Below are 11,902 nucleotides of genomic sequence, written 5' to 3'. Positions count from 1 at the left end.
ACGGAGAGCGTGTGTTGCTTCAGTTGATGTGTGTGTGTGTGTGTGTGTGTGTGTGTGTGTGTGTGTGTGTGTGTGTGTGTGTGTGGTGACAGACAGGAGAAACTGGAGACTCCACCCAGCTGAGAGGCAAAACCTCCAGCAGGCTGGAAAACCAGAGGCGGACTTCCTGCCGCGGCCGGACCGGCAGCTGTCCTGCTGACCTACATTTCATTCACAAACTCCACATCTGCAGATCGAACCGCCCGAGAGATGTTCCTGCAGCGGAGGTCCCAACAAAACACGAGCTTCCTCTGTCACGCCGTTTATCCCAGCTGTTAAATTACAGCGGCGTGTTGAGCCATTTCCTCATTTCACACACATTCTGATCACTTCATCGTCTTTCTTGGCCACGATAGCTTTAGCGAGTCCCTTTTGTCATTTGTGAAATATAGCTGTCAAAAAAGATTTGACAATCGTCAAGCTTATTTTGTCAAGCAGCCTGTTGAAAATGCTCACTGAACTATCACAGCTTCCATGCAAGTTCACTACTAAAGGAAGAAAAAGGAGTAGTTACATATTTTTCTGTAATTTCTTCAGTTAAATTGCGAATTATTTCCAATCGTAACAAATGACTGAAATATTAAACGCCATTATTAAGATGGTGTTTACTGCATGAAGCACCTTTAATTACTCTCTCAATAAACCCAAAATAAAACCTCTTTTTTTAATTTCATAGGTATTTGTTGCAATTGTAAAATGTAATTTTTTTTTTTTTTTTTTTTTTTCATTTACATCACAGAAAACCTTTTCCCTCAGGAAATGATGAGTTTCTGGTGTGGAAATATTTTAAATTTGGGAATCTTGAAACAAGATCACAACACTTCTATATTGGTATTACTACAGAATGAACCCAAAACAAACCCCGAAGTAATATTCATGATTGGTGGTAATTTCATATTTAAGCTTATTACATCAGAAAAATAACTCTTGTTTGTCAGAAAACAGGTAAAAGTGCCTCATGCAACATTATAAATCCGTCTTATCGAAGCAGAAATATTTAGAAACTGTCAGGAACGTGCCGGACCGGTTGTTTTGCTCCCGTTCCGGTCCTCCGCCGCTCCGCTCCGGGTCTTCCGGCCCGCCCCGCCGCCGCTGGCCGCTCCGTGTCGGTGTGTGAAGCGGAGTTTTTTTTGGGCTCAGAGCGCCGCGGAGGAGGAGGGACCCGGACGGGACGCGAGCGGCGGCGGCGGCGGCGGAAACCCCGAGTCGGTGTTTATAAGCCGGAGCTGTCGGAGCGGAGCGGAGCGCCGTGCCCCGGGGCCCCGCCGCGGCTCGGTACCGGAGCGCGGAGTCGGGCTCGAAAGGCCGGGCGGAGGCGGAGGCGTTGGGGGGGGAGAAGCCCCGGCTGCGCTGCGGGGGATGTGCGCACACAATGGGAGAGGAGGCGCGGGCACCGTCCGGGACGCGGAGCCACAATAACAGCCTGCCGTCTGTCTGACATGGAGGGCCCGCAGGGGGGGCCGGGGGCCGCGGGCCGCGCCGGGCTCTGACGCGCTGACCGGGAGAACAGCGTTCTCTCCTCGTTCCTGCTCCGGACGGAGGGCGCTGAGGAGCCGGAGAGGAGCAGGGGGAGCAGGGGGAGCAGGGGGGGGGGGGGAGGACGCGGCTGCTGCCTGTTTAAATTCCGCTGGGATGAAGGCGGAATGTATTTCCTGCACATCTGGAAGAGAGAAAAGTGATTTTTCCAGGCTGGATTTTACAAAAAAAAAAAAAAAAGCGGCGAGGGTGCTGAGGTCGGTCTGAGATAAATTTAATGGGATAAATATTAGTTTTTTGAGAAGCTGCAGGGCTGTTTAGTCTGATTCCAAGTGCAGCACGTCCATATTGAAGGAGGAGGAGGAGGAGGAGAGGGATGTACCTTCTGGACAGTGACTGCTCTGACAGGATGGAGAGGGGAACTCCTCAGAGGAAGACTGTTTACCGCATCTCTCTCACTCTGGTGAAGAGGGAGAGTCTGGACGACGCCTCGGCGGCCCGGCGTGCCGAGAACCCGAAGCTGGCGGCCTTCCGCAGGGACAGCTCGGCGGAGGCGCCGCGGAGCGGCGGCGGCGGCCTCCTGGAGCAGCTGAAGGAGGTGGAGAACGAGTCGGATGAGTTCTCCTCGTCGCACGGCTACATGAGGAACTTCAGGACGTTCAGCACGGGCCAGCTGGAGCTCGGCAGGCTCAAGATCTCCAAGATGCTCCAGAGGGACCTGAAGGCGAAGGCCACCAGCCCGCTGGCGGAGACCGCCCCCAGCCCCGGTCAGGAGGAGGCGCGGCCGGAGCGCCCGGCGGCTGCAGACGGGCCGGAGGAGGAGGGCGGCGCTCCCGCTGCTGCTCCGGCGCTGGAGAACGGCGGCATCAGCAGGAAGAAGAGGCTCCTGAAAGCCAGGAGCATGGAGGAGAGGAGCGGCGAGGCTCCGCACAGCGGGGACGGGAAGACGCCGCACTCCAGAAGCAACGGCAAAGCCGCCTCGCCGGAGACGCCCCCCGCCGCCAAGCGGGCGCCGGGCCTGCTGCGCCGCAGCTTCAGCTTCAGGCACTGGAGCGGCGGCGAGCTCCTGCGGCTGCGAGCGCTCTCCAAGGACAAGCACCACAGCAGCTCCGGCTGCATCGGGCAGGACGGCGGCGAGAAGGACCCGGAGGTGGCGGCGGCGGAGACCCCCCCTCTGGCCGCCCGCCTCGCCGACCCCCTGAGACAGAAGAGCCGGACGCTGGAGGTGGGCGCCGTCCTCAACAAGACGGACTCCATGTCGGAGCTGAGCCGCTGGGAGCGGGCGCGCGGCGGCAAGAACCGCACGCTGGACAACAGCGACCTCCTGCGGCTGGCGTCCGAGAAAGAGGCGGCCGGGGGCAGCGGCGGCGGCGGCAGCGGCTTCCTGCTGCGGGGCGGCGGCGGGCGCTCCAGCGAGCGGCGCCTGGTCCGGTTCTTCAGCGGGATCTTCTCCAGGAGGGACGGCGCCTCCACCTCCACGCCGGTGGGCAGCCCCGCCGCCAGCAGGTCCCTGCGCCGCAGCCGGAGGGCGGCGCTGTCGCAGTCCAGCACGGAGAGCGTGAACGGCGGCGCCGAGGGTAAAAAAAAAAAAAAAAAAAACACACACACACCACACACACCCGAACGCAGCAGAAACTCGTGGCGGCGTTTATCAGGGCTGCGTCTCCTGCAGAGAGCGGAGGAAACCCAGCGCCTCTTATTTGTTTTGGACATCAGGGTGATGTTTGGTCGAGGCTGCTGCTGTTTGTCTTTCATTACTTGCGAGCTCAGGGACCAAAACCCCAAAGCAAACTGATTTTTTTTTTTTTTTTTTAAAGCCGCACCGTGCAAAAACTCCCAAATCTCGCCCGGCGGATTTGACTCGGTTCTCTAAGTGTTTCCTGCTTTATGGAAAGCGGGATTTCAGCGAGATGTGAGGCTGCTTTCGTTCGCGGCGTTATCTCAGGCCATCGGGCTGAAGCCGTTCTGACAGCGCGGCTGTTTGTTTGGTTAGATTGTTGCTGAAAGAGAAGAGGCGAGGGCGGGTTTGACTCTGCCCTCGTGCTCTGCAGCCAGACGTGTGGTCATGTGTTGGCCGTTGGCAGCCCGCCGTTTTTATCTGCGCGCATTTCAGCCCGTCAAGCGTCCCTCCTTTCCACCGCCGAGTGGAAAGCCTGACCCGGCCGCGTCGTGTCCTGCAGATATCAGAGCTTCACGCAGCGGTTTCTCTGCAGCTTGTTTGGACAGAGTTGCAGCTTTCGTTTTTTCCTGTAATGATCTGCCTTAATTCATGCGTGTCGGTGCTTCGGCGGTACCGGGAATTCTGAGCCTTGAGCTTCTTCTGGCTTCTCCAGTTGTTTTCCTTGAAGCTGTTGGCTGGAAACCTGAAAGTCGTGGTTGTTTTTTGTTTTTTTTTAAAAAGTTGCTTCTTCTTCTTCTTCTTCTTCTACCTGTTTGGCCTGGTCGGTTTCAGGCCGTCCCTCCTCCGGCAGGGGATTCTCCTGCTCTCCTTTTGTGGAGGTGGATTAGCAGGTTTTTTTTAGGGAGTTAGTCCATGACACTGAAAGGATCAGGAGCAGATGGGGGGGGAGGGGGGGGCTTCCACATTTTTAGGATTCCTTGAAGGTGTTAACCCCCCACGACCTGCTCAGCCGTGGCTCCTGGCAGGTGACTGCGGGCTGGAAGACATGAATGTCTTCCATTTGCGATTTAATAAAAAAAAAAAGAAAGCGCTCTCTTCTGTGGCCTTTGTTCAACTTTTAAAACTGATAACTTTAACTCAATCTTTAAAAAAAAAAAAAAAAAAGAGAGCCTTGACGGACACAATGACTCGTTTGTGAGTCGCTCGTCTTCGCCAAGCAGCATCTGAGCGTCTCAGGGCCGAACCCGGCGCATTTTCTCACTGAAGTCATTGTGTGTCCGTGTCTTCTGTTCATTCAGCTCATGCACTGTGGAAAACTTCTCCAAATGCAGGGGAAAAAAAAAATTCAAATTTCATCACTTAAACATGCTTAATGCGTCATCAAAAACAGCGTTCTTAATGGTTTTATCAGGATTGTTTGCGATCGAGCGCATGGATCTCTCAGGAGTCGGTTTAGCTGCTTCCTTGGAGTGTGACGCTCGAAGGTAATTCCTGTGTTTTGATAGTAAATCCTGCTGCGGCGTGTTCTCTCTCCCGATTGGCCGACGGAGCAGGTGATGCCGGAATGGGAGTGGTGTTCGTGATCGTCGGTGATCAGGACATGCTGCTGCGGTTTGATTATCACACGCACACACACACACACACACCCTAACCTCTGCATGTTATCATGGGCAGGACATGTGTGTGTGTGACCTACATACATTTGCACACATCCATTCATACATGCATGCTCTCACACATCTGCACACTCTCAAGATGCCAATTACTTCTGCTGTGTTGCATCAATAAATCTTCAGACTTTACATCTTCTTGCATGTCTCCACTAACACACGCACACACACACACACACACACACACGCTCTGCAGTTTGTCAGAGTCGATGCTCCTCGGTGCAGAAACTCTGCGATTCTCCTCCACAGGACAGAAGATCTTGTTAGGAGAGAAGCTCAGAAGCTCCATTAGTCTCCCAGATGGAATCTCCCCCCCCCCCCCCCCCCCCCCCCCCCCCCCCGAGCTCCGTCCCGGTTCGCAGAGTTTCCGACCGGCGCTCTGTGCCCGGATGGCCGGTGTGGGGTCGGGTCAGCGCGTCCGAGGCCTTGTGTGTGAAAATAGCCGTCCGACACGACACGACACGGCCGAGTCCGCGGAGAGGAGCTAATTCAACCAGCATGTCTCACTGCATTAAAAAAAAAAAAAAAAAAGGTCACCGCAGTGTCTTTACAGCCTCCGCAAATCCCCAAAGTCTTTAAAATGCGCTTTTTTTTTTTTCTCGCCGAGGGGTCAGAACAGGGCTGTGAGATGAGGAATTAAATTTCATGTAGTGCAGTGGGAAGCTGGGTTAAACCCTTTCATGGAAACGGTGGGAAAGAAGCTGGTTTTCATTGGGCACATTTGAATATTTTTGCCGTTCATCGGTCCGCGGGAGTGAATTCAGGCGCCGCGTGCCTCTGCTCCTCGTGTCTTTGGCCGCGGCAGCGGGTTCGCCCTGCTTGTAGCGGCACGACGGCGGTTTTTGAGGAGTCGTTAAACGTGCCGGTCGGACGTGTGCAGACACCCTGCGCCGTTTGCCGCCGAGCCCTCGGAGCTTTTCCTCCGGGTCAAGATCGGGCTTGTTCGGAGCTTGAAATTCAACATATGTCAGAGTAAATGTCTGAGCAGCTTCAGTGTATTAAAATGTGTGTTTTTTTTTTTTTCCCCTCCTAAATCCGATGGAGGGAACGCCATTCAGCTGTGCGGCGGCTCCTCCTCGGCCCGCCGCCTCCACATCTGCTCCTCTCGGAGCTTATTAGCCGGCTGCCGTGTCGCTCCGGTGGCCGGAGGTCGTTCAGGGGTCAAAGAGCATGTGTGGGAGGTCGCCGGGTCTTCCTCCTCCTCCTCCTCCTCGGAGCCCGATGAGACCGTGCGTGCGGCGAGGCTTTTTGTGCGCCACTCGGAGGAGCTGGTGGGAAGCAGGTTACACCGCCGTGACCACGAGAATCGGCTCCGAGTGGCACCTGTCGGCGCCAGGAGGGGCGGTTTGGAGCTTCTGCCACATTCCTGTGGCCCTGGCAGCAGCATGGGCCGAGCTCTGTGTGCGTGTGTGTGTGTGTGTGTTCGGGTGTGTGTGTTCATGTGTGTACGTGCGGTAATCCCCGGGTGGCAGAGCGTTGGCGTGCCAGCAGAGCGTCCCCTGGTCCTGCCCCCCCCTGCCGGTAAAGCTCTTGCATAAGGATCAAATCCATCGAGGGACAGCGGGCGAAAAGGACGTTCGCTGACGTAACACACACACGCGCACACACACAGTGTCAGGAGCCCAGTCCAGGTTCACATGTTGCAGTGTGGCATTAAGGCCTGATGTAAGCCTGCTGAAACGCTCCCAGCAGCCCCCTCTTCATCCTCCTCCTCCTCCTCCTCCTCCTCCTCCTCCTCCTCCTCCTCCTCGTCTCATTTACAAGCACCACCAGTGGTTGGAAGAACAAAGGCAGCTGTAATTAGAGAGGAAGCAGCGCGGCGCTGGCCGGGTTCGGCTCAGCTGCCGCTGGACGCGAACTCGCTAATAAACCCCAAATTAAGCCCGACGTCACCGCCGAGTTTGGACAAGACAACCAGCAGTTTGAGGCCTCGCATTGTTCCGCTTCCCGTCCCGAGGTTGTGGACTCGCTGTTTTATCAGCTGATTTTTTTTTTTTTTTTCTTTCTGCCGAACAAACCGTAAAATGTTTGCCAAAGTTGTTCAGATTCACATTTCTTTTTATGTCTTGTGTTTATGATCGCGCTCGTTCGTCACCGCAACCCCCCCCCCCCCCGTCTCAATGGCCGCCTTTGTTTCTGCGGTCTGCAGCAGGTAGCGGAGCCGTCAGCCGTCTGTCTCCGTGGCTTTAAATAAAAGGCATGAGGATGAGTCAGGTCGGAGTCAGACAGTGGGGGGGGGATGTTGACCTGGAGGCAGATTTCACACTTGTGGAAACTCTCTGCTAGGCCTGCCTGGGCGATTATATGATTGTGATTGGGGATCACGGTTAATTTCCAGTCGATCTCGGTGATCAGCTGTGAGCACATTTACTCGATCAGGCATGGCAGAAATGTGCCAATCACAGTCGACTTTTTCCTGCTCAACTTCCGCCTGTAAGTTGAGAAGTAAAGCAGCGAAGCAGATGAAGTCAACCATGACTTGTCGTTACCCTCTGAAGATGAGGCTGCTGTTGACAGGAAAGGCTGCTCCACGCCGCACCGCTGCTAGCACACCGATCCGCAAGGAATCTGGTCTTTTGAGTCCAGGAACTACTGGTGATAAAGTTTATCTAACGATCGTTCAGTTCTTCTCTTTTACTGAAAATAACAGTGCATCGCATCATTGAACGTATCACCACGTCTTGCCGCCAACAACATGCAGAGGGAGCCTGCAGCGCCGTTCTTCTTCTGTGGTGTCTGTGTAAAATAAGGTTGAACATGCAAACAGCACACCTAGTGGCATGAAGTGCAAATGCAGTCATGGCGTCGTCTGTGCGCCGCGTTGTGAATGAGGATCTCCCTGGGGTTATTCCAAATATTTCAGAAACCAGAATGTTTATCTTAACACGAATATTGACTGCACGTAAACGTAGCCAGTGTCGTCTTTTCAGGCCACTGCACCGTACGAGCAACATTCTAAGAGGAGAGAAACGATCACATGCATGATTACTTTAGTCTATTTTTTTTTCTGTATTATTGTAGTGTTACATTTTAAGTCTAATCTGTCCAATCTCGATTATTTACATTTTGTACATTTGTTGCAAGCATTAATGACGGCAGCAGCATATTTAGCGTCATAACTTGAAAATAACGTTTACATTCTAAAGCGCCTTCATTATCCCCAGGCGGTTTCTTTAGTTTTTTTTTTTTTTTTTTTTTTTTTATCTTTTATAGCAACGAAAATCCTCAGGGCTGTAAACTGTCACACTTTAACTAATGATTGTTCAGTTCTTGTCTTTTACTGGAAAAAAAAAAAAAACGGTGCATCGCAAGATTTTATTATCTTGGTGCTAGATTTTTTTTTTCCATTTACTGCACTGTTAAGTGAAATTGTTATATTTTTCTATGTTTACATTAATTAATTTGCATTGCTATTTACTTGGTTTGTTAATAAAATGTTACACTATTCTATAGTTCTAGTTTTCAGTGCAGATGCTTTAAAACTGCTTTAAAAACAATATAACATATCGTGATTATAATTGAGAATGAATGATATGGAAAAAAAAAAATCGTGATCATTTTTTTTTGCCATATCGCCCAGCACTACTCTCCGCTCTCCGCTCTGATTGGCTGTCTGTGGATACTTGTCACTCGGGCCGTTTTCATGAAACCTGCTGGAGTTCTTGTGTTCGGGATGCCTCGGTTTGTTTACTTACACCCAGGCATCAGAATACTTGTATTTAATGTATTTAGTATTAGTGGGAGTGGGGGGAAAAAACTGGCAGAACTGACAGTCCAGTCGGTGGATCTGTTGTGACCTTTGGCCTTCGCGTAGGTGTTTTCAACAATTGGTGTTAAAAAAAAAGGAATGATTTCTTTTTCTTTTCTTTTATTAAAGCTGCAGGGAGCGAAACACTTTATAACTTTGTAATCACCTCTCATAAAAACTAAAATCATCATTTAATGATGGCTCTTTTATCTGAGCTCAGTTTTATCAGCGTTTTTAGTGCGGAGTTGGACTTTTATAGTGTGTGTGTGTGTGTGTGTGTGCGTGTGTGTGTGGTGGACCTATCAATCAACAGAAAAAAAAAAATACACGTAGATATGCATCACTTACCCTCAGTTGTTTGTCTGCATCTGCCTCCTGGCATCTACACACACACACACACACACACACACACACACACACACACTCTGTCACTCCTCACACTCGTTTCAAACGAGACCCCCACCCATTTCGCTGCGCTTCACTGGAGCCATGAACACACACACACACCACAGCAGCTCTGTGATCAGGTGGACCCTCAGTCGCGCTGCTCAGGGAAACCTGTGTGTGTGTGTGTGCGTGAGCGCATGTGCGTGTGTGTAGCTGGTGGTGTGACGGTGGCTTTATTTGATTTGGAATGAGGATGAAAGCGGCCGGCGCGCTGCCAGCAGAGGAGATGGGGTGTGTGTGCATGTGTGTGTGTGTGTGTGTGACTGATTAAAAGGCTGATATTTAGGTCAGGTGTGTTTGTGTGTGTGTGTGTGCGTGTGTGTGTATTTGCTACTCCTGTTTTCATCCCCATCGCTGACTGGTGATCATGACCTGCAGTGATCTAGCCTTAATGGCCTCATGCGGCTGATTAACGAGCGAGGAACCCGTTAACGATCCGGTTTGATCCGGATCAGACTGACAGCCCGTCGTCCGCCGCCGATTCCCGGTTCCTGGTTGAATCTGCTGCGAAGGGGGGGAAAAGCCCTCGCCTTGTCCTTCCGCCCCGCTTCCTCCCCCACGTCGGCTCGCACACAAGCCGCCCTCTCACAGAAAACACACCTGCTGCCGCCTCGCCGTGCCAGCAGCCCCGCCGCCCCTCTGCCGCCTCGCACAAGGCTCGCCGTTGATGCGCAGCTGAGCCGCAAGGCAGGTTCACGAGCCCCAGAGGTGAAAGGTCAGATTGATTTCATTCAGGTTGGTTTTGGAGTCGATTCAGACCAAATTTAGATCCATATTTTGTTTTCGGGCCGGGTTCGTCGTCGGTTGCCGCACTTGCTCCCGGGACATTTGCCCCTCCCCCGTCATTTCAGCCCCCTCTAATAACGCGCGGCAGCGCCGGGGCCGCGAGTCTGAACGGCTGTGACAGATGTGAGGTCAGGGGGAGCGCGGCGGCTGGAAGTGGAGACGGCGATAATGACGTTGGACGCAGCGCAGCGCCGTCCGTCATGCACGTTTCCCTCCGCCGAGCAGCCACTTCCTGCGCGCTCCTCGTCCCCGCAGCGCCGCAGTCTGGGAACTTTCCAAGACGTTGTTTACCAGAGGAAAGAGCGCAGCACCTCCGGACACCACCACTGCTATTCTTAGATAACTTTTTCCAAGATGGTCTGATTTTTTTTTTTTTTTTTTTTTTTTCATCTTTCCTGTTGCCGTTTCCTCGATGGAGTTTTTCCAGGCGGCTCGGGTTTAACGTGGGTTTCATGCAGATTTCAGACCATGTTTTCGGCTTCAAACCCAGTTTTTGTCTGCTCTTGACCGCTTTATTGCTTGACCTTTAACATGTTGCGGAGATGCTTATTTTCTTGGATTGAACCTGATTCATTTGTGCATTCGAGACCTTGGTTCTCGCTGCTTTTTTGATGGTGTGTGTGTGTGTGTGTGTGTGTGTGTGTGTGTGTGTGTGTGTGTGTGTGTGTGTGTGTGTGTGTGTGTGTGTGTGTGTGTGTGTGTGGTGTGTGTGTGTGTGTGTGCGTGTGCACTCGTCTTTGTCCTCTGTGTTGACCTGTGGGAGGCCTCCCGCTGTAATTGCGGCTCCTGGTGGTGTGCCCCCCCACCCCCACCCCCCGCCTGCCCGCTGACCTCCGAGTGTGTGTCGCTGCGCCTTCACTCGGCGGCGGCAGTTTGTCGGGCGTGAGACTCACACACACACACACACGCTCATGAATACCGAGCAGCCAGACGCGGGGCGGCCGGGGTCGGAGGTCTGCTGCCTCTCGCCTCGGCGGGGGAACGAGCCGCCGGCGTTCTCACTGGTGCGCGGAGGACGGCCAGAGGTTGCTGGTTCGCTTTCTGCCACCAGAAGTCTCGGCTGTCAGAGGGCAGAGGCATGATGGAACAATGTGGTTTTTCTTATTTTTACGTGGCGTTTGTCGATCCAGCTCTCAGATTACTTTTATGTGTCGTTTTGTGTGTTTCTTTTGGCTGGTTCACCTGTCAGTTGTGGACTGGTGTGTTTCTTGCTTTTCAACCATTTTTTCTCTGTGGCTTTCAGTTGGTCCAGCTTCAGATGAGTGTATTTCTTGGTGCGAAGTTCGATTATTTTTGGGTGTCTTGGTTTTTCGCAGGGTTGCTTCTTAGTTAGCAGACACCTCTGACGCTTGTTTTGGTGCGTTTCTCCGTCCGGGACGGATTAACTGACGATTTTTGACTTTTCTGCTCATCAATGTTCAGCATTTCACACAGGTTTGGAGATTTGTTTTCATCCGTTTTGAGGCGAGGACATTTGTTTTTATGACGGGCTCGACTTCGTTGGAATGAAAGCGCCGTCGCCTGAAGGTCACGAATGTTTTCATGCGTCTGAGCGTGGCTCTCACGTGTGCCGCGCTCACCCGTCGGACAGGTTTAATTAACGGTGACAGATGGAAATCGACAGGCAGAAACACACGGCCAACGTGTGTTTCTGCACACACACACACACACACACACACACACGCGCACAGGATTCAGTATGCAAATGAGCCTTTATTGTGCAGCTTTTTAACTTCGCGTGCACGACGGCAATAAAGTGAGAAAATCATTTAAAGTTATTGGCATTTCAATTTCTTTACTTTGTATTTTCTTTCATTTTGAAGGCAGAATTTCCCTCTAAAATTAATAAAGTATTGGTATTCTATTCTGTAGTAGAACACGGGGTTAAAAAGTCGTGTTTTTCTTTCAAGAAAAGACATTTAAAGCCCAGAAAAGCAGAAATATGTCGATGTGCAGAAAGCAGGAGCAGCAGGAGGAGGAGAGAAGTGGCGTGAAGGGCGAAGGCTGAGATAATACCACGTCTGGTGTGACTGATGAGGCGGCGCTGCTCTGATTTGTCACAGTCAGTCGACGGGGTTTTACCCCCAACACACACACACACACACACACACATAT

General features: G+C 52.3%; 1 protein-coding gene across 1 annotated transcript in view; it reads left to right on the top strand.

Moving 5' to 3' along the window:
* The first annotated feature begins 1,196 nt into the window (after window positions 1-1,196).
* The window catches only part of agap1 (ArfGAP with GTPase domain, ankyrin repeat and PH domain 1), a 62,434-nt gene continuing 51,728 nt past the window's right edge, over window positions 1,197-11,902 (top strand). The window contains 1 exon segment of the mRNA XM_030086000.1: window positions 1,197-3,092. Coding sequence (XP_029941860.1) covers window positions 1,892-3,092 — 1,201 coding nt within the window. The 5' untranslated portion in view covers window positions 1,197-1,891.

Source organism: Salarias fasciatus (genome assembly GCF_902148845.1).
Source record: "Salarias fasciatus chromosome 23 unlocalized genomic scaffold, fSalaFa1.1 super_scaffold_20, whole genome shotgun sequence".
Lineage (NCBI taxonomy): Eukaryota > Metazoa > Chordata > Actinopteri > Blenniiformes > Blenniidae > Salarias > Salarias fasciatus.
Note: the sequence above shows the minus strand (reverse complement) of the source record. Positions and strands in the feature narration are given on the sequence as shown.